At 33.1% G+C, this 19,545-nt stretch overlaps 1 protein-coding gene across 2 annotated transcripts in view; it reads right to left on the bottom strand.

Annotated features, from left to right (window-relative positions):
- Positions 1-19,545, bottom strand: part of COL4A2 (collagen type IV alpha 2 chain) — a 274,234-nt gene that overhangs the window by 101,524 nt on the left and 153,165 nt on the right. For both annotated transcript variants that reach the window (XM_051984185.1, XM_051984184.1), the window contains exons 5-14: positions 19,224-19,358; positions 19,094-19,138; positions 15,056-15,172; positions 12,702-12,773; positions 9,362-9,397; positions 9,191-9,253; positions 6,626-6,661; positions 3,609-3,650; positions 2,868-2,966; positions 748-783 (exon numbers count right to left, since the gene is read on the bottom strand). In XM_051984185.1, the coding sequence (XP_051840145.1) occupies positions 748-783; positions 2,868-2,966; positions 3,609-3,650; positions 6,626-6,661; positions 9,191-9,253; positions 9,362-9,397; positions 12,702-12,773; positions 15,056-15,172; positions 19,094-19,138; positions 19,224-19,358 (681 nt within the window). The remainder of the gene's footprint in view (positions 1-747; positions 784-2,867; positions 2,967-3,608; positions 3,651-6,625; positions 6,662-9,190; positions 9,254-9,361; positions 9,398-12,701; positions 12,774-15,055; positions 15,173-19,093; positions 19,139-19,223; positions 19,359-19,545) is intronic.

The raw sequence follows: 19,545 nt of genomic DNA, 5'->3' as shown, positions 1-19,545 counted from the left end.
GAGTTGTTTTTGTTTTTGTTTTTTTTTAAGATCTCTAACCACTCTAGCCTTTTCAGCTCTTCTTTATGCGTTATTATTTTTTTCTCATTAGAATGTAAATTTCTTGAGGACAGAAAATTTTATTGCTTATATTTGTGCCTGAAAAATAATATGAGCTTCATAAATGTTTGTTGATCTGACTATTAAAATGATGATATGATTTATAAACTAGCATTGCTAGTTATTCTGAAATATCACATGGGAAAAAGATAATACCAGTAGTCTGGACAGACTTTCTACTAGGAACATAAGCTCGTTGAAGACAGGTTTTATAATCCTAGTGTCTAGAATAAATCCAGGCACATGATGCATACTTAATAAATCCAGATTGCATTAATTAATTAGAAGTCATAATGGAGTTAAAGCAACATTGCCTTAAGGCTTGCTGATCTATTGCAAACCCAAACGTGAGAACTAGAGTCCCTTCATCTGTATGTGTTGTGTTGTGAAGCATTTGGTAATGTTTTGCAAATGATAGAAATGTTGATTAGCTAATATTTAATATAAGACCCACATCTGGAATTCTTTTCAAATCCATTACTTAAAAAAAAATCAAAAACAGGGGAAAAGACAGATGAGAAATAAAAGTTACATAGTTTATAAATATGACTTCTATATATCCTAATATTTTAAACTAAGAAAACCCTAAATTAACACAGAATTTTTGCATGGAAAATAATATGTAAGGATATTTTATAAGTGACTTACTTTCCAGCCTGGTTCTCCCCAGTTTCCTTTTTCACCCTATAAAAAAAGATGAAAAGGAGAAGATAATGAATAAATCAAGAACACAAATATTTCAAAATATATCAGACTTTATTGTGTGAAATGAAATGTACTTAAGAAAGTGATTATTTGGCAGGGGACATTATTCTTAGCTCTAATAGTAACAAAAAATGAAAAGACTTTAATAGTTTAAAATTAATGCTAAAAGATGATTTTTGGAAATCATAAGCATGTGATTTATAAGCTTTATGATTTTGTGAGCTTATATTGGTAAAATTAAAAATAATTATGTTTGGATTTTTAAACAATATATCCAAAATTATGAAATTTGATGAATTAAATAAAAAGTATCTGTGGCAAAATTTCAATACTAGTTATGCTCAGTTGGGTCTATATTTGAATCACAGTGGTAGTCATGTATACTCAAGAGAAATCAACTAATTTTGTCATTAACTTAAATAAAACATAATTTTGAAGGTTAATTAGATGCAGAGACATAATGAATTCATCACTATACTGAATATAAACACTTTGAGATTTGCTTCTTTTTGAAATGATCCTTTCCCCTGTTTTCCATTAACTATTAGGGGATAACTGAAATTTGAAGATTATTATTCTTGTGGAAGAGGATTCTGTATCTTTCAGAAAACAAAAATATATTTAATTTGGAAAATGATAGTATAATAATAATGATAACAACAGACATTTACATAGAATTTTAAAGATTTTCAAAGCTCTTTACATATAATGTCTAAGTGATCCTCACAACAATTCTGTGAGACTTGCAATATTACTGTTCCTTTGTTACAAATGTGGAAACTGGGATCAGAGAGATTAAATGACTTGCAGAGAAATTTAATGATTTGTTCTTGGTTATATACTGTTACTGTCATATTTGAACTCAGATCTTTCTGTCTCCAAGAATAATACTATATGACTATGTTATGAAGCAAATAATGAATTTTTTTAACTAAAAATTCAACATTTCTTATTTTTTCTCTCAGATTTATTGAAGTAAATAGAATTTGACAGGTAATGACTTCTTAGGCAGAAAAAATGTTTTGAGTTAATGGTAATCAAAGAGTTTCTTATATGCTAATTCATTAATTCTCATATCTTCTCTATGCAGTTAATTTTAAGAATGCTCACTTTATGTCTGTAGGCAGGTCATGAATTAAATTGTTATCTCCACAATTCATGTGGTACTTCTCAAAATGGCGAGAATTTTAAAAAATATAATTCCTATTATAATAATTCAATTAATCAAGAATCTGAGCCCATTTCTTTAATGAAAATATTTATACTAAATACTTGTATGCCTTTTAAAAGGCTTGACTTAAAGATGTTTATTTTATTTCAGATTCCAAAAAGTGTCTTATTAGAATATAAATTGTTATTAAGAATTATAGAGCTTGGGTAAAGTGAATTTAATTGACCTTTGGTGAAAAAAATATTACTATATTGACAACAATGAGAAAAGAGTATGATGTCATTTTACAGAATTCAAATTTTCTGTAATAAAAGCTAAATTTGTGCAATTTCTATAAATTAAGCTTAGAATTTATGCTGTATTCATTTTCCTCTGCCACAATGAGAATTCTAAGCACATAATAATTATTAAGGTTTTGGCATGTCACATTGATGTGCACTCTAACCAAAACCATCCTGTTCCCATAGTCAACCTTATCCCACACAAAGGGAGCCTTGGACCATTAAGCAGTATCACTTGACTCACAATCCTAGCTAGATTACTTGGATCTGTTCATGTATCTTCCATGAAATAAAGCCTTCTGGCTATGAGAAGCCTTTATGAATTTTTCACATTCTGAACTGCTTTCTTAGAACCTTGTGTTTCATCAATATTGTCTTAAATTTAAAAAATTTCTATATTATGTTACAGTGGCAGATATGTTTGATGCTGTCCCAGTAATTGAGTGGCCCCTTGTACTTGGTCCCTTCTTAAAAGCACCTAGTACTTCTATAAACAAAGACTATTCCCTTTTGTTGAAATTTTTTTGTTGAACACTGTGTCCTTCCTTGTTCAAGCCCACAAAAGATTACAATGTCAAAAGTTACTTATTTCAAATTATTTACCAAATTACCTTATATTGATCTAGTTGGTCCACCACGTTTTCAAGAAAGGAAGTAGCAAGATCACTATCTGGTGGAAGTCCAGTAGGTCCTGGTCGTCCAACATCACCCTATTAGGCAATGATAAAGAACAATTTAGCAATGAAAGCAACAGTTTTTTAAAGAAAATAGGTTTGCTCATAAAGAAGGGGATTGTTTCTCATGAACTGAGTTGAATTATTGATCATAAATTTATAGACATAAATTTATTTTCCTCATATATACTATTTTAGAGGTAATATAATCTTTTCTTGCCTCAAGATCTAATTAAAGTTGCTCCTTTAATTGTTAATCACTTCCTGAGGGTAAAATTCTGTTTTTTTTCTTTTTCTTTCTTTTTTTGGTTACCTATCTCAGTATCTCACAATCTTCTATAAATTCTGTGAAGTAAGAATATAGTCTTGCTTTAGAGCTCTTACATTCATTGATTAAGCCTAAATCTCAATGCTATGGTGAGCCAGATCCTGATTAAGCTTTTCATTCATTCCTTTTTAAAAAAAATCAATATCACTCACTGCCATGAATCAATAATGGGGGTTCTGCACTGGAATAATGAAGAGCCAGGCTCCTCAATTTAAACAAAATGATTCAAATGTACATATTTTCATCAATATGGAATAAAGTTATTAACAAGTCACAATGAAAAGAATTGTTTTCAAAATGTTAAACATAAATAATGCCAGTCAGTGCATTAATTTGTTATGATTCTTTACCTTTTCACCCTTTTCACCATAAAAGCCAAGACCTCTGTTGCCCTAAAAAAAGAAATAGTTTTTAGTAGGTAGGTAACATTGAACAAAGGTAAGCATTCATGAAGTTAAAAGGAATGTTCATTAAAGCTCTAGCTCTGTGAAACATTATTGGAGGGAAAACTGAAGTTACAGAATATTTTGGCTTTACTTCAATAAAACCAACAGACAGAAGAGAGTTTCTAACTATTTCCACAAATACTCATATATGCAGAATCAGTGTTTGAACCCAAATTATTACACATAACTTATTCAAGAACAAAGAGCCATGATCAATCAGGCATAGGTAAACTATTCTCTATCTGTGGAGGACTGAAATTAGACACTTTAGAAAAACAGTATCATAATTAAATGGTCAACTGGTTCATACTAAAGAAAATTGCCTCCATTCAGGTCAGAGTATTTGTCTTTACATTGGGGATCTTTCAGAAGATTGTTATAAAACAACTTTATGACCAGAAAGTTCTTTATTCTCTCTAAATTACTCTTCTCACAATGCAAATCTACTTCCTTTTATATATTCTTGCAGGGAACTTGTATTATTTACATGATGAGCCTTCATATATTTGATGAACATTTATTATTTATTCTTCTCTCAGCCAGTCTTCTCTTTTCCCAGTATTTTAGAAGTTTTATGTTATTCTTTCTCCTTTAAAAAGTTTTTTTTCATATTAATGGGTGCTTATCAATTTTTTCATGTTATTTTAAAATTATATTACCTAGGCCATCTGCTCAGTTCTAATGCAAGGGGAGAATTCCATCAAGGTTCTTATCATGTTGCTATTCATTGTATTGCTTATATATATATTCACACATATATAACACACATGTACATATATGCATATATATGTATATATATATATGATATATACATATGTATGTAATCATATCTTATCTGTAAACCCCTAGAGGAGCAAAAAGAAAAAAAAAACCACAATTATATGCACAAAATAGACCACGCTTTCCCCCCTCTGCAATTCCTTTTTCTTTTCTCTTTTGCTCCTTTCTGTTATCCTAAATTAATGTTTCCTACAAGTTTTCATCTCACCTTTCTCTTTCCAATATACTATTTCTCCCAGATCCATGTGTTTTATGAAGATAAAAACAAATCCTTTCACTAATTTTTGCTTTCACTGTCTTTCCCACTTGGTTGGAAGCTTAGATTAAAATAGAGAAATGTAACCATCCTAGTTTGGAGCTGGATGAATTTCAGATCTTTGCATCTTGTCTGTTTCCTCTCTCTCCCTCTTTCCCTCCCTCTTTCCCTCTCTTCTTGCTTCATCATCTGGCCCTAGGAGCAATCAGGAAATGACAGTGTCAGGAGGTGAGGAGAGCTGTTTGTATTTGAAGAAGCAAAGGGAGATCTGAAGCTCTGGAGTTATGGTTGGGAGCTTGGAGGCCACTTTCTTGGCCACTTTTCCTGTCCTACATCCGCTGCTCTTGGCTCTGGTAATTTCTCATCCTGCTCAAGCTTGTTGCTCCATGGGGATCAGTCCAGCATCTAAGGCTGGGAATTCGTTGAGGGCAGCATCAGCAATGAACTGACCATATAAATGACAAGTTCTATACGGAAATCTTGATATACTTAGAGATCCAAGGTTTGGTATATTCGTATATTTAGAGGTTTTTATATTTGTACATTTAGAGATCCAAAGTCTACATGTGGCTACATGTATATATATATATATATATATATATATACTACATATAGTATATGAATATATACTATAAAGTTACTCAAACAATTGTTTTTTGATGAGGCAACTGGGCGTTGTGACTTGCCCAGAGTCACATAGCTAGGAGATATTAAGTGTCTGAGAATGGATTTGAAATCAGGTCATCCTGCCTCCAGGGCAGGTACTTTATCCACTGTGCTCACCTAGCTGCCCTGACTCATGTTTTGTAAATGTAGCATCATCCTGTAATGTCATTTGTTCTTTTCAAAAACAAAGTTTCAACAACTGTAGTACAATATTTCTGACTGACTTTGCTAATCCATTCATGAATGGATTCTGTTTTAGATTGTCTATTTAATTCATCATAGATCATTGGTTTAGAGCAGGAAGGGAATTTAGAAGACATTAATTTAACTCCCTTAAGTAAAGAATTTGCCCAGTATCACGTAGGTAGTTGAATCTGATCTTCCTGACTTGAAGTTCAATTTACTATTCACTACATCATAGTTATGCTTAAATCTGAGCATATCCACCAAAGTTATAGCCAAATCTATCAACCTAACATAGTCTGTGGACTTGATGATCATAGAATTATAGTATTAGAGTTGGATGAGTTTTCAGACACCAATCATCTCAGTTTATAGATGACATCTGCTGTGACAGTAACTAAACCAGTGACAAAAAGCTTGAGATTTTAATCTACTATTAAAAAACCTTAGTAGAATCATGTTTGTATTCAGAAAACAAGAATTTCAGCAGTTCACCAAAGAAAAATTTCTTTTTGTTCAAGTTACCACTAACAGGGATATAAAAAATATTTTTGCATCTCATACTGTTCTTACCAGTTATGACATGCATTTCAAGCTTAACATAAAACTTAAAAAAACTTAAAAAACAAGCATCCTTCACAACCAACAAAAATGTCAGCAGAATAGTTATATGATTAAAAAAAAAACCCACAAAAATAAATGAGAGGGAAAGGGGAATAGGCAGTATTACAGAGCCTATTTTGTGCCAGGCAAGGCTAGATGCTTTGGAAATGTCTCATTTGATTCTTACAAGTACTTTGTGAAGTAGATACTGTTATTATTCTCATTTTACAATTGAGGTAATAGAGGCAGACAAATGTTAAATGATTTGTCAGAGTCATACAATTAATAAGTGTCTAAGATTAGATTCTAACTCAGTTCTTTTTAATTCCAGCGCCAGGATTCTGCTTCCAAATAACACACACACACACACACACACATGCATGTGTGCACACAAAAAAGAGACAGAGAAACACACACACACACACAGACTTACTGGTTGTCCTTTTGGTCCTGGAGGTCCAGGAGGTCCCTAGAAAAACAAAAGGATAATTTGTTAATTGAATTTCCTATAGAAAGGACTTTGAGAAAATTTGTTGAGGTAAGATAGGAAAATGATTCACTATTTATTTAAAATAACATATAGCATCCATAGAAGATTACAATACATTTATTTATGTATGGGCACATGACTGGGTAGAAGTAATGAGTGGAATCATTTCAATGATGCAGACAGATGTCTTTTCTATCTCTGAAGCTGTTATAAATTTGGTTCCTATTTATTTGTTTATCTTTTTGAGTTCTTCTACTGACTGCATTTGCTTGTCTGTCTCCAGTATTTGATGGTAAGTTCCTGCAGAACTTACTGCAACTGTAAGGGACTGGAACTTTATAATGGGCTGAGGCTCGAGTTGATGCACTGAGGTCCCAAGCACATGAGGCTAAATAATAATTGGACCATACTCTATTAATATATAAGCTTGGAGAAAGATTGGCCTCCACCCACTCTTTGTGCAAGTCCTGATGTGTTGTTGTATAGGAAATAACGATTTTGGTGGGTGGAGGCAAGGAGGCGGAAAAGGGAAGCGGAAAGAGATACTGCTGGCGGGCGTCTTGACATAGCTGCTCTCATTGCTATCCCAACCGCCTTTCACCTCTTATCCCCTTTTCACCTGCAATCCCCCTTCACCTCTGCTGGTTGGCTTCCTGTCACAGCTGCCCATATTGCTATTGCAATCCGTCTTCACCTCTACTGAGAATAAAGATTGAAGATTTTTCCCTTAACCTGAATTCCTTACTCCAACTGATTTTAAATACGTGGTCATCACAGAACTTTAAAAATCCTTTATAATTCCTTACAACATCTTGTCTTCCTGACCATAATTCTGTGGGATAGACCATTCATCAGTCAGAGTTCCATGTGTTGTTTTGTAAAGCATCTTGGATATTGAAACAGCCATATTGTCTCAGCAACAGCATTCAAATACATTAGAATGTAAAGAAGAGGAGAGGAAGGATAAACTTTAGTCAAAACTCCCAGAATTTTTTATTAAAAGAGCAAAAAATTATTCTAATAATCTGAAATATGCTGCCTTAGGTTATTGTGATTCTTCTATAAAATACTTTTATATGGAATACAGGGACATTACATTTTACTTTCAAACCACAGTTGTGAGCTATTTTTTTTGTGTAGGTGAGTATATAACATATGTATATACCAAATTATGTATTTGGAGGTTGAGGCATCTCTAGGCCACTGTCTGGTATTCTTGGCTTAGTTCCATTAAGAACAGCTATTTAATTTCACAGGTAGTGGCTGACCTATATTAGATTATTGTAACAAGAGACAACTGTTTAGAAAAATAAAGTTCCAAATCCTTCTTACTACTGGGCAAACATGGGACAGGAAAGAACTTCAGGACATAATGTGAACTATCCCTGTAACTCATAAAATAATAGAATTGAAATCTTCCCAGATAAGCGTTTTGATAACCACCTTCAAGATATCCAGGGTAGCAGATGTTACAACTCATCTTCTTATCTTCCCTTCAATATTTAACAGTGCTTTTCAATCTGATTCAATTTAAGTCTCCTGTTAGAGTTTAAGTCTAGTTTCTCTTGTTTGACCCTCTGGAAAACTGAGATTCAAAATATTATCAGTCTTTGAAATATATAGGATTAATTTCTAGTTAGTTTGGCCCTTAAGTCAAGTTGAGATTTTAATCTACTATTAAAAAAAACCCAAGTAGAACCATGTTAGGGATTAAATGAAGCAGGATGCTTTCTGTGTAGACACAAAGAATTTTCTTGTCCCTAATCAGAGGATGATCTTAGCAAGATATTAACATGACCTTGCATGGCATTATTATTATTATTATTGTTATTATTTGTGTAAAGCAATCGGGGTTAAATGACTTGCCTAGGACCCCAAAGCTGGTAAATATTAAGTGTCTGAAGCAAGATTTGAATTCAGGCCCTCCTGATTTTAGGGCTGCTGCTCTATCCACTGTGCCATCTAGCTTCCCCCTTATATAACTTAAGCAATCTTCCCCATCATATCTCACTTGCATTATTGGCAGGATGGGACCATACCATTGGACAATCACTCCACTAAATTATATACAATCTCCTTTCTCCACAATGACCTTAAATAAAGCATGATATTAAATTGTTCATCCTTTATTACCACATATGCAGGGTTGTTTCAACAAACTTGAATTTTCTTTTCCAAACATACTAAGATCTTGCTTAAGGCACAGTACATAATAGATAAGCAGTGCTGGACAGGTATTGCTTTTCACATATTTGTTAAAGTATCCACTTGCCACCAAAGCAAAACCTGTCCTTCCTACAGTGATATGGTGATATAATTTCAAGTCCTACTCAAAATCTACTAAAAATGACATGTAGGAATGGATCCATATTTTCTGTTTATTTATTTTTGAACTTGTTTTCTACAATGACAGGAGGTTTCATAATAAAATACATATTGCATATAGGTAGAGGGATATGTAAATAGTAACAAAAGAGAGAATTGGATTAATGTATTAAGTTGACTTACTGGTCGCCCAGGGGCTCCAACAGGACCTATTTTTCCCGGACTGCCAGGATAACCTGAAGGTCCCTACATAAATGTAAGAAAAGAATATTTATAAAAGAGGAAGAATGTTATATTAAAGTCTATAGCTAATAAAAAGTAGCCCAAGTAAGACTTAAAAAAAATGAAACTTACCGGTAAACCAATAAAACCAGGTTCTCCTGAATCACCCTAATGAAGATAAAACATGTACAAATAAGATTCAGAATATAATCATTTAAAATATTATTTTATATTGATGTTAACATTTAAAATTATGAAATGGAATAAATTACAAATATATTGCAATTTAGATTATCTTTTAACCCAGTCTTGCAATTAAGTAAAAACATTTGTTTATCAGTCCATGATTTTTTAAATACTAACTTGTTCTCTCTATAGAAGGCTTACAAGAAGTACAATAAATAAAACTCACATTCTTTAAGTATTCTTCATTCAAAGATTATTGCAATATTTATAATGCATAAAGGGCCATTACAAGGCCTCTAGATCTGCATGATTATCAAACTGATTGTTACTCTTATTAATTGAATGGTAATTCCCTACAAGATGTGCCATTATGAGCAAACAAAAAAAATAAAGTGGTGCATTATGCATTAAGAATTAGGGGAAACAATTTTACCACCTAAAATAGAAAACATTTCCACCTGGATATCACATCTATTCTTCCCTTATAAAATGAATGTCTATTCTTTCCCTCAAAATTTTTCTCTATTCTTGACTTCCTGATTTCTCTTAATGACACTACCATTCTACTAATCATACTGGCATGAAACATCAGCTATCTTTAACTCATAGTCTCTCCTACATGTCCATATCCACTCAGTTGTCAAGTCTAGTAGAATTGATTTTTGCAGTATCTTTCATAGTTTTCCTCTCCTTTTTACTCCCTTTGGGTTATAAGCACAGTTCAAATGCTCACTATCTCTTGTCAGGACTGTTAGAATAGTCACCCAACTAGTTTTTCTTATTCCAGTCTTTCCCCTTTTTAATCCAACCTTCAAATACCTGCCAAAATAATTTTCCTAATACTTGGCTCTGATTTCTTAAAATATTTTGAGGATTTAATCAATACTTCAAAAGATGCTACCTACTTTATCAAGAACAGGCCTACACATGCCTATCCATATTTCCTATTTAAATGTATTTTGATCCAGTCAGCTTCCTTTTATTTGTTCAGACATAACATAAATGTTATTTCATAATGGGTATAGACTTTCTTTTTTCCCCCTAAACTGATTTCTAGTATAAGATCTCCAAAAACATGGGCAGCTAGGTGGTGCAGTGGATAGAGCACCAGCCCTGAAGTCAGGAGGAACCGAGTTCAAATCTGATCTCAGACACTTAACACTTCTTAGCTGTGTGATCCTGGGCAAGTCAATTTAACTCCAAATGCCTCAGGAAAAAAATCTCCAAAAACATGTTGAGTTCAAGAATTTTGAACAAATCAAATTTGGTGTATTTTACTTCTGGTTCATGCTGACCAATTTATAATTTATAAAGTCCCCAAAGTGCAAAAATACTGACAAAAATAGCTTCCTTCTCAGAGATTTCACAAAAAGACAAAGTCATAATGTTTTTGTTCAGTCTGACTCTTTGAGACCTCATTTCGGGTTTTCTTGACAAAGATACTGGAGATTCCTTTTGCAACTCATTTTACAGATATGGAAACTGAGGCAAATAGGGTTAAATGACTTGCCTAGAGTCAGACAGCTAATATGTGTCTGAAGTCATATGTAACTCAGGAAGATGAGTCTTCCTGACTTTAGGTCTGGTGCATATCACATATCTGCAGGGGTGCTCAAACTTTTAAAATAGAGGGCCAGTTCACTGTCTGTCCCTCAGACTGTTGGAGGGCCAAACTATAGTAAAAACAAAAACTTTGTTTTGTGAGCCTTTAAATAAAGAAACTTCATAGCCCTGGCTGAGGGGGATAAACGTCCTCAGCTGCCGAATCTGGCCTGCGGCTGTAGTTTGAGGACCCCTGTTAAAATATCCACTTGCCACCAAAGCAAAATCTGTCCTTCTTACAGTGACCTGGTGACATAATTTAGCTGTCCCGAAGTAAGATATCTAATATCAAACCTATTTTTCTTTGAAGGTATCTCTTTCTATTGTCATTTTTGGTAAATACATTATTCTTGATATGAATCATACACAGGGGATTCAATTGGATGAATTCAAGAAATGTTTATTTAGTGCCTGTTACAACACAGTAGAACACCTATGCAATGATCTTATAGAATGATGGCCCTTGTTCTCATGGAATTTTTAGTGGCAGATGTGACTGACAATAGCACAATTATGAGAACATAAAAATAATAACATGAATTAGTATTATACATGAAAGGGAGTGTCCCAGAAGAGAATAGTATTTTCTCTCTTGGGTTATAAAGGAAAGCTTCAGGAAGAAGATGGAATATAAGATGAATTTTAAAGGACAGACAGGAATTTAGCAGAAAGAATTCTAGGAATGAAAAGCAATATAAGCAAATACACAAAAATAGGTAAGCAAGAGGCTTTGTATGGATAATTAGAGCACTACAATTGTTTAGATACTAAGATTGGATGCAGAAAGGAGCAGTAAAAGAGAATATTAGAGAAGTAAGATGAGGGTCTTGAATTCTAGGCTGAGGACTCTCAACTAGGTTTGGTAGTTCAAAGAAAATCATTGCAAATGTTTTGAATAGAGAACTTGGAGGACTGGGTATATACATATGGTAAATAAGTTGCATGATTGTGTGAAGGATAATTTAGAGCAAAGGTAGAAAGATAGGATAGGGAACTATTGCAATAACTGACAAGACAGGTGATAATGAGGTTCTATACTAACATGGTGACAGTAGGAATAAGGAGGATGGAACATGAACAATTGTGGAGGTAAAGTTAAAATTAATCCTTCTTCTACACTGACATTAATATTTCAACAGTTATGAATGAATGAGAAAGCCGTTGGAACAATGCTTTGCATAACCTAGTGAAAGCTATTAATAAAGAAGAATGTTTAAGAAAGTCAAATAAATTCCTTTATCATTTTCCTGAACACCTTTTGAATGAAACCATTACATTTGGTTTTCTCTCTATATTCATTTTGAGAAGGTGGAATCCAGGTGAACAAAAAACTTAGAGAAATGCAATAGCTTTGTTTACAGCTGTGCTTTGCATCAGTTTGAGACACCAATGATGCTATTCAATCTCACTTGATGTACCAAACAGGCTTGAAAGATAAAGAAGCTTTTATGTTCTCCCCCAGTTGCCTTTCTACTTTCAGAGTTCTATGAATCCCTAAAGTATACCTGAAATTCAAATATGAGTACAGCAATGAATTCCAAATGGAAATATTTTTTGCTTATTCCCTCTTTAGTATTCTTAGAGTACTGTCCTTTCCCATTATTTCATAAAAACAAGTAAATGGCATGTGAATTTAACAATGGGTACTGGGTTAAACTCCCTAAAGTATTGGTTGTGTACTTACCCTGTATTTATCTCGTTCAGCCTGAGAAAATGCATAAGGTTCGCCTTTCTGACCTTTGGGTCCTTGTGGTCCCTAAATAAGCAAATAGATAAAAAATAAAACATACAACAACCAGAAAAACAAACACGCATTTAAAAAAAATAGTCAATATTGTTTTAGTTAAACTTTTGTAAAAGTAACCTTCAGTTTCTACTTTTGTAGACAACATCTAACTACTCTCATAGTAGGAGTATGTATGTCTAATTAGGAAAGATCATAAGCCATTCTATTGCACAATTTATATACTTGCCTGAATAATTAACAATTGATAAGTACTTAGTGGTAGAGTTATTCTTTACCCTTCACATCATATTTATATGTGATGTGATTCTAGTTTAAATATTACTTCAAATTATAATTCCAAAAGATAAATTAATAGAAACTATTTGTATTTTATATTTATATGAATCTTCAAGATTAGTCTCAGTAAATGTAGATCAGTTATATTTCTTTTTTAAAAAGATTATGGCCTTTCCTCAATTGATCTCCTGGTGTTCTAGAAGAGTTAACAGGATATTATAAACCCCTTGAGGAAGAACCTGAATTATTATTTCATAGATGATTTTTTTCTTCAATACAATCTACATAGGGTGTGTGTGTGTGGTAAGAAATCTATTCATTAATTTTGTTTTGTAAAATAGAAAAAGGAACCTTAGATGGAAATACTGCTGAAATATTCCTAAAGTACTTTATGAATATACTAAAAAAGGTAAGATTATAAATAAAATTTAAATCCTAATACTTTAAAAAACTTTGGCTTCCATCACTGTGAGTACTCTTATTAATAACACAGATTGTCACCCCCTGCTTTATAAATAGTAGATTGTTTCCATGAATTGTTGAGGTTAAAAAATGAAAATTCATAACTTAGCTGCCAACTTTCAGGTCATGAGCCTTTTCAAGTGTTAGACCACAAACACTCAATCTGTTCCTCAGGGCCATTCTCAAAACCTTTCTTACTTGGTAAGACTGGACAATGATACCATAAAAGCATGAGAGCAATCAAGCATGGCAACTGTCAAACCATAATGACATACTGATATAAGTCTTTAACGGAGGATAGATAACTGATTATTTTGCCCTTGAGGCACAACATACAAAGAATGCTCCACTTTAAAAATAAAGGAAAACCCACTAGGCTATCATAGGCATTGTGGAAAGATTAATTCTGTTTATGGGAGGGATATTTTATTCTAAAGAAGACAGTGATTATAAAGACCAAGAGAAATTATTAGGAGTTTTGCAATATGTTTTATAAAATCTTTCCAGTTTTGTCAATTTCAGTATCTTTGGTGGTTAGTGGAATAAAATATGAGAGGATAAGAAGCAACTTCTCTCAGGTCATAGATTCCAGTACAAAACTGATAGGAAGTGAAAGGATTATAATTTTGATCTAGAGAACTTATATTTTGACATTACCTCAAACTCAAATATGCTATCTGAGAATTTGAAGGCAAAGGTTTATTACTTATTTATTAATTTTTTTAAATAGGTGGTAACTATCATGGTGGGAAAACAGCTCCAGCTCACAAAAATCAGAGAAAAGGAATAAGTGATTCCCTTTCTATTTCTATTCTAGGGGAAAATTGAAGCAATTTAAGTTGCCTCAAAAATGTATAAAAACAAAGATAAAATACTTTTGAAGAAATACTAAAGATAGTTACTTTAAAAGGAAATATATGGCTACCCCAATTGGAGACATATTTTTTCCCAGGACAAACTGATACATCAATATCACTGACTATATATATGTTGTTGTTTCTTCATTCTTGAAGAAAACCATGACATCAGGGAGGTGATGCCAGAATGTGCAAGTAAATTATATTTAAGTGAGGGAGAGCTGTGCAAGAATACCTGCCTTACTTTCTCCTCCAGAGCCATCTGAGTCCAGTGACAAGATATAGATCAAGATGACTGGAGATGGCCCTGGATGGAATATAATTCATGCCATGTCAGTAAAAACCTCATAGAATTTAGTGTAACTAGTTTCTTATCTTAATGAGGCCATAATGTTGCAGGGAAATGTACAGAGTTAAGGTTAGGATTTTATAGTTTGGAAGGAATCTTAAAGATAACCAGTTCTAACCTCACTTATTTTATATATGAGAAAAGAGAAGTCAATAGAGGTCAAGTGACATGTTAGAGTTGACTCAGATAGCCAATATCAGAAACAGGATCTATTTCTGGGTCTTCTGACTCCAAATGCACCATTCTTTCTACTGTGCCATAGCAATCCCAAGCACTGGTCCATGAAATGTTACTTATTCAAAGCCCACAACTTTTCCCAAGAGCAATTAGTTCTACTAACTACTTACAGGGAGCCCAGGTAAACCCCCAGAGCCTGGGGGTCCCTGTGTACCAGCATCTCCAGTAGTTCCATTACAACCATCACTGCCTGGTCTTCCCCGAGGTCCACCTTGACCTGGATGACCCTGTGAAGGAAGAAAAGGGTGTTAATACCATCTGTTTCTAGTTTTCATTTTCCTGCCCCAAAATAGTTTTTCAATATTCTCACAAGGAGTTGCAGACTTGAATCCACAAGAAACCAAAAAAAAAAAAAAAAAAGGCAAGGAATACTTTATTTTAGCATAGATACAGCTGCAATTAGATGCCTTAGATATTATAAAAATAGTATCAAGCAAAGGTCTTCAAAGAAAATTAGTACAGTTTTGTTTTGGTTAAACTTTTAAAAGGGAAAAATGTATTGAGGGTTCCCCAAATGCCCCTGAGAGTTAGGAGGAACTGGGAGAGCTGGTCTTTAAAAAAATCATTGAAAAAAATGTCTTCATAAGAATAATAGTAGCATTCAGTTCCTTTTTAGGGATAGCACAATTTTCTTTTTCATGACTATATACTCTGGCTGTGTCTATTTTCCCAAGCTGGATTAAGATGTTCAACTTAAAGCTTTTAGATTCTGAACAAAAAAATTGCTCAACCACAACATAGATACAGTTTATATCATGCCAATTAAGGAGGTGACTTTGATGCCATCTTATTTCCTTTAGTAAAAAAAAAACTCTTATATTTTATACTTAAAAGGAAAATATATTTTATTGCCATACACTCTCCTGAATCAATTTTTTTTGGTGGGGAAAGGGGAAGGAAAAAAAATATTAGATGTCTTTTGGCTAACTGGGGAGTCAGACTAATTAGATTCTCATCCTAACTAAATCCATTCAGTTTCATGGAAATAAAAGAAGTCTCAGTTTATGTTCTAAAACTCGGGTATCACATAATAAAAGCTTTTGCTTCTATTTTGCATTTATTTATTTGCTTTTGAGACTACTTTGTTTTTAAACCACTAGATTTCTGAGATACTAGTCTTCGTAGTTTTTTCTTAACTTTACATATCAAGATAATGAACCAAATATATGCTCTGGAGTGATTTTGGACATCTATATATATTTTGAGAAACTGATGACCTATTTCCAGTAAAGGATACTTTAATATGTGCTTAAAGACTATATAAAGTTTTATTATTTTCTTTGATAGTTGAATCTTTGATCATTAGTACTTTGAATATTCAAAAGCCATTTTAAACTAATGATGTCAAAGAGAAAGTTAGATTTTTTTTTCAATAAACATTTTCAATAGATTTGGAAAAATTCTAAATGTTGGCATCAGCCTGGAAAATTTGATGCTTTAGGATGTTTGACTTAATAATGGAATCTGACAATTCTCAAAAAAAAAAAAGTGGAGTACTCAAATGGGAAGCTAAGTTCTAGAATTTTCTATTCTTGAGTTGTTTCCATCTCATTCTTTTCTTTTCCTAGTTGCCCACTTTGCTGCTTCTCATTTTCATAGTGTTTTTTTCCCATAGGAATGTTACTGATAATGGTTACTCAGTGTGTAGTGTGATAAAAGGTTAAAAAACACTGACATATGGCCAACAGTTCCTTTTATACATTATTCTCTAATGATTAGAGCATGGTTTGAAACCACTGGCAATATTTGTAGAGCTTGTCACTGTTTATGATTCTGTTTATCCTCCACAAAACTTTTGTTCAGAAAGAACCACTACATTTTTGAATGCATTCCCCTAGAATTGAACTGTCTACTTTTTTCCTTTCTGCTGAACTATGTAACTTGAACTGAAACCCCAGTTTGTCCTGAGTTTAAGATTGTGCTCTAAATAAGACTTTCAAGTATTTTTCAACTTTAAGTCCATTTCTGATTCTTCAAACTACATTTCTCTGATCGAATTCCAGGATTCCTTTGCATATCACTTCTTGTATATAACTTCTAAACAGCTATAATTATCCCAGACTTTTGTTGGTTATTCAGTTGTAGCATATGGTTATGATCCAAAGAAGCTAGTAAAGTCACATAGGTTTAATCATTTGTATCAGATTACTGCATCTGAAGCAGGATGACTATCTCAAGCAACACCCAGAGGCGCTGGATCATGGGCCATTTTTACCCCTTTGTACTTGTAGTTCTTGGTGACCACATGCTAATTATTTTCTCTCTGGCTTGGGGAATTGTTCCCTCTGATTTTAAATGACTCTTTAAACTTTAGAAAATATTCCTGTCATTCACAGGTGCTTTTAATTTGGGGTTTCAACTCAGATTTAGAGATAGAAATCAAGCATTTATTATCTACTATGTTCCAGTGCTTGGTACTCAGGAAAGAAATACTAAAGCTAGTTAATTCTTGCCTTTAAGAAGCTTACATTTTAATAGAACTAAATTAATCAGTTTCATTTTATTTACTGATGAAAGTTAGATGACCTCCAATCTGTTTGGAATCTTAAAGATGTTATTATTAAAATGCCTATCAAGTCTTTGATTCTATGAATATGTGAAATCTAAAGATTTGAAAAATTGTTCCCGATGATTTTTTAGGATTTTTATTCAGAAATTTAGTATTACAATTCTTTCATCCTTTAAAAAAAAACTTTCATGAGATAAGATGATAGGTGTTGGTTGATTTTTAAATATTCTGACTGATGCCACAGTTATTTCTTGACAAGTTCATAATAGCATAATTTAATTTAGATGTTTATTCTATTCCAGCTGTAACAGTCCACCCTTCATGTGACCCCTTGAGATCAGTATGTATCATGTTTGGACAAAAATAATCTCCAGTCTTTTGCTTCATTTTTTCAACTGTTGTGAAACGACTTTAATCGTAGAAATTGCAATTTGAAGAGATTAGGTCTTATAATGCTGATTCCTCCTGAACATTTCATGATTATCTTTCTAGATTCTCATAAATTAGTAATCTTACTATGAAGGGAAGTCTTTGAAATAAAGAGAGACATATAAAAGATGTTGATGTGAATGAAAGAGAGCGAGAGAGAGACAGAGAACGAGAGAGAGAGACAGCGAGAGAGAAAGAGAAAGAGAGAGAGAGAGAGAGAGAGAGAAGGAGGGAGGAAGGGAGGGAAGGAGGGAGGAAAGGAGAGATGAAGAGAGAGAGAGAAAGAGAGGGAAGGAGGGAGGAAGCGAGAGAGAGAGAGAAAGAGAAAGAATAAAACAGAAAGAGAGAGAGAAGAGAGAAGGGGAGAGAGAGATTATGAATATGAATAACTGGGTGAGAGCAAGACAATATGGGAATAGAGACAAGGATGAAGCAGATGTCTTAAAGCTAAAAAAATGCCAGGATAAGAGGAAGATGGGAGTATGTGATAAACAGAGACCTTGATGTCACAGCACTGGTCAGGAAACCAGGCCTGGGAAATCTGTTCAGGGACTCCTGTGAAGAAGGCTGTGAGTCAGGCTGTTTTGTTTATTTTTTCTATGCCACAAGAAGTAAAGTAAACTAGGTTAAAAAAACACATTTTATTACATTTTGAGATTTTCCCATGAACAAAGCATGCCTTTTCTTTTTTTTTTCCCCTTTTATGTGCGTTTACCTCAGAAAACATGAAAAACTGCACAAATTTTATGGGTGATTTTTTGTGTATGTTTGCCTTGCAGACACCTTTTTTTCATGCAAAATTTTCATGAATGACTTTTTAGACTTTTAATCTTAATAATACAGTAGATGACATATATGAATACATTTACATATAGATGTATCTTTAGGGCTTATAATATGATATAAAATATTATTGCATTTTATCTTTCCCAGGATATTTCTGGTTAAAGTTGTAGCTTTTATTTTTGTAGAATATCTTGTTTTAAAGAAAATAACCTTAATTCTGAAAATTAAATTTTGAATCCAAAGTTATAAGACAATAAATTAATCTGAAAATTCAGCAAGTACTTTACTGTGAAATCAAAGAAAGTATAAGAATTTTAATGTAGAAATAAGAAGAAAAGGGAGAAGGGAACTTGAATTAAAATGGCTTTATCCTACTCACAACATAGAGAATATTTAAAAATATTTTAGGAAATCTATTGCTTACAGGAATTCCATCAGCTCCAGGAAATCCAGAAACACCTCTTTGTCCCTAAAAAAAAGAAAGAAACCAAACTTGAGATGGAAGCTTTGATTATATTTAAGAAAGCTACATGAAATATTAATAATGACCATACCACATCTCCTTTGGGTCCTGTTATTCCTGGTGCTCCCCGTTCTCCTTTATCACCTTTGCGTCCTTGTAATCCTGGAATACCTTGTAGCCCTGGTGGTCCATCATACCCTTGTGGCCCAACTTGTCCTGGTTGACCCTGAAAAAAACCACAAAAATATAGGATTATTTACATGAAGGATTACAATGAGCAGGCATTGTCATTAGTGATTTACTTTGAAATAACACTCTTAGATAAAGCATATCCTTCAGAAGATGTGATGTGCTACCTATAATAATGTATAAGATCCGCTATGTACTTTTTAGTACAACAGTCAGAGTAGTCT

This window comes from Antechinus flavipes, chromosome 3 (genome assembly GCF_016432865.1).
Source record: "Antechinus flavipes isolate AdamAnt ecotype Samford, QLD, Australia chromosome 3, AdamAnt_v2, whole genome shotgun sequence".
NCBI classification, from domain to species: domain Eukaryota; kingdom Metazoa; phylum Chordata; class Mammalia; order Dasyuromorphia; family Dasyuridae; genus Antechinus; species Antechinus flavipes.
The sequence above is the reverse complement of the archived record's forward strand: the minus strand, read 5'-3'. Positions and strand labels throughout refer to the sequence as shown.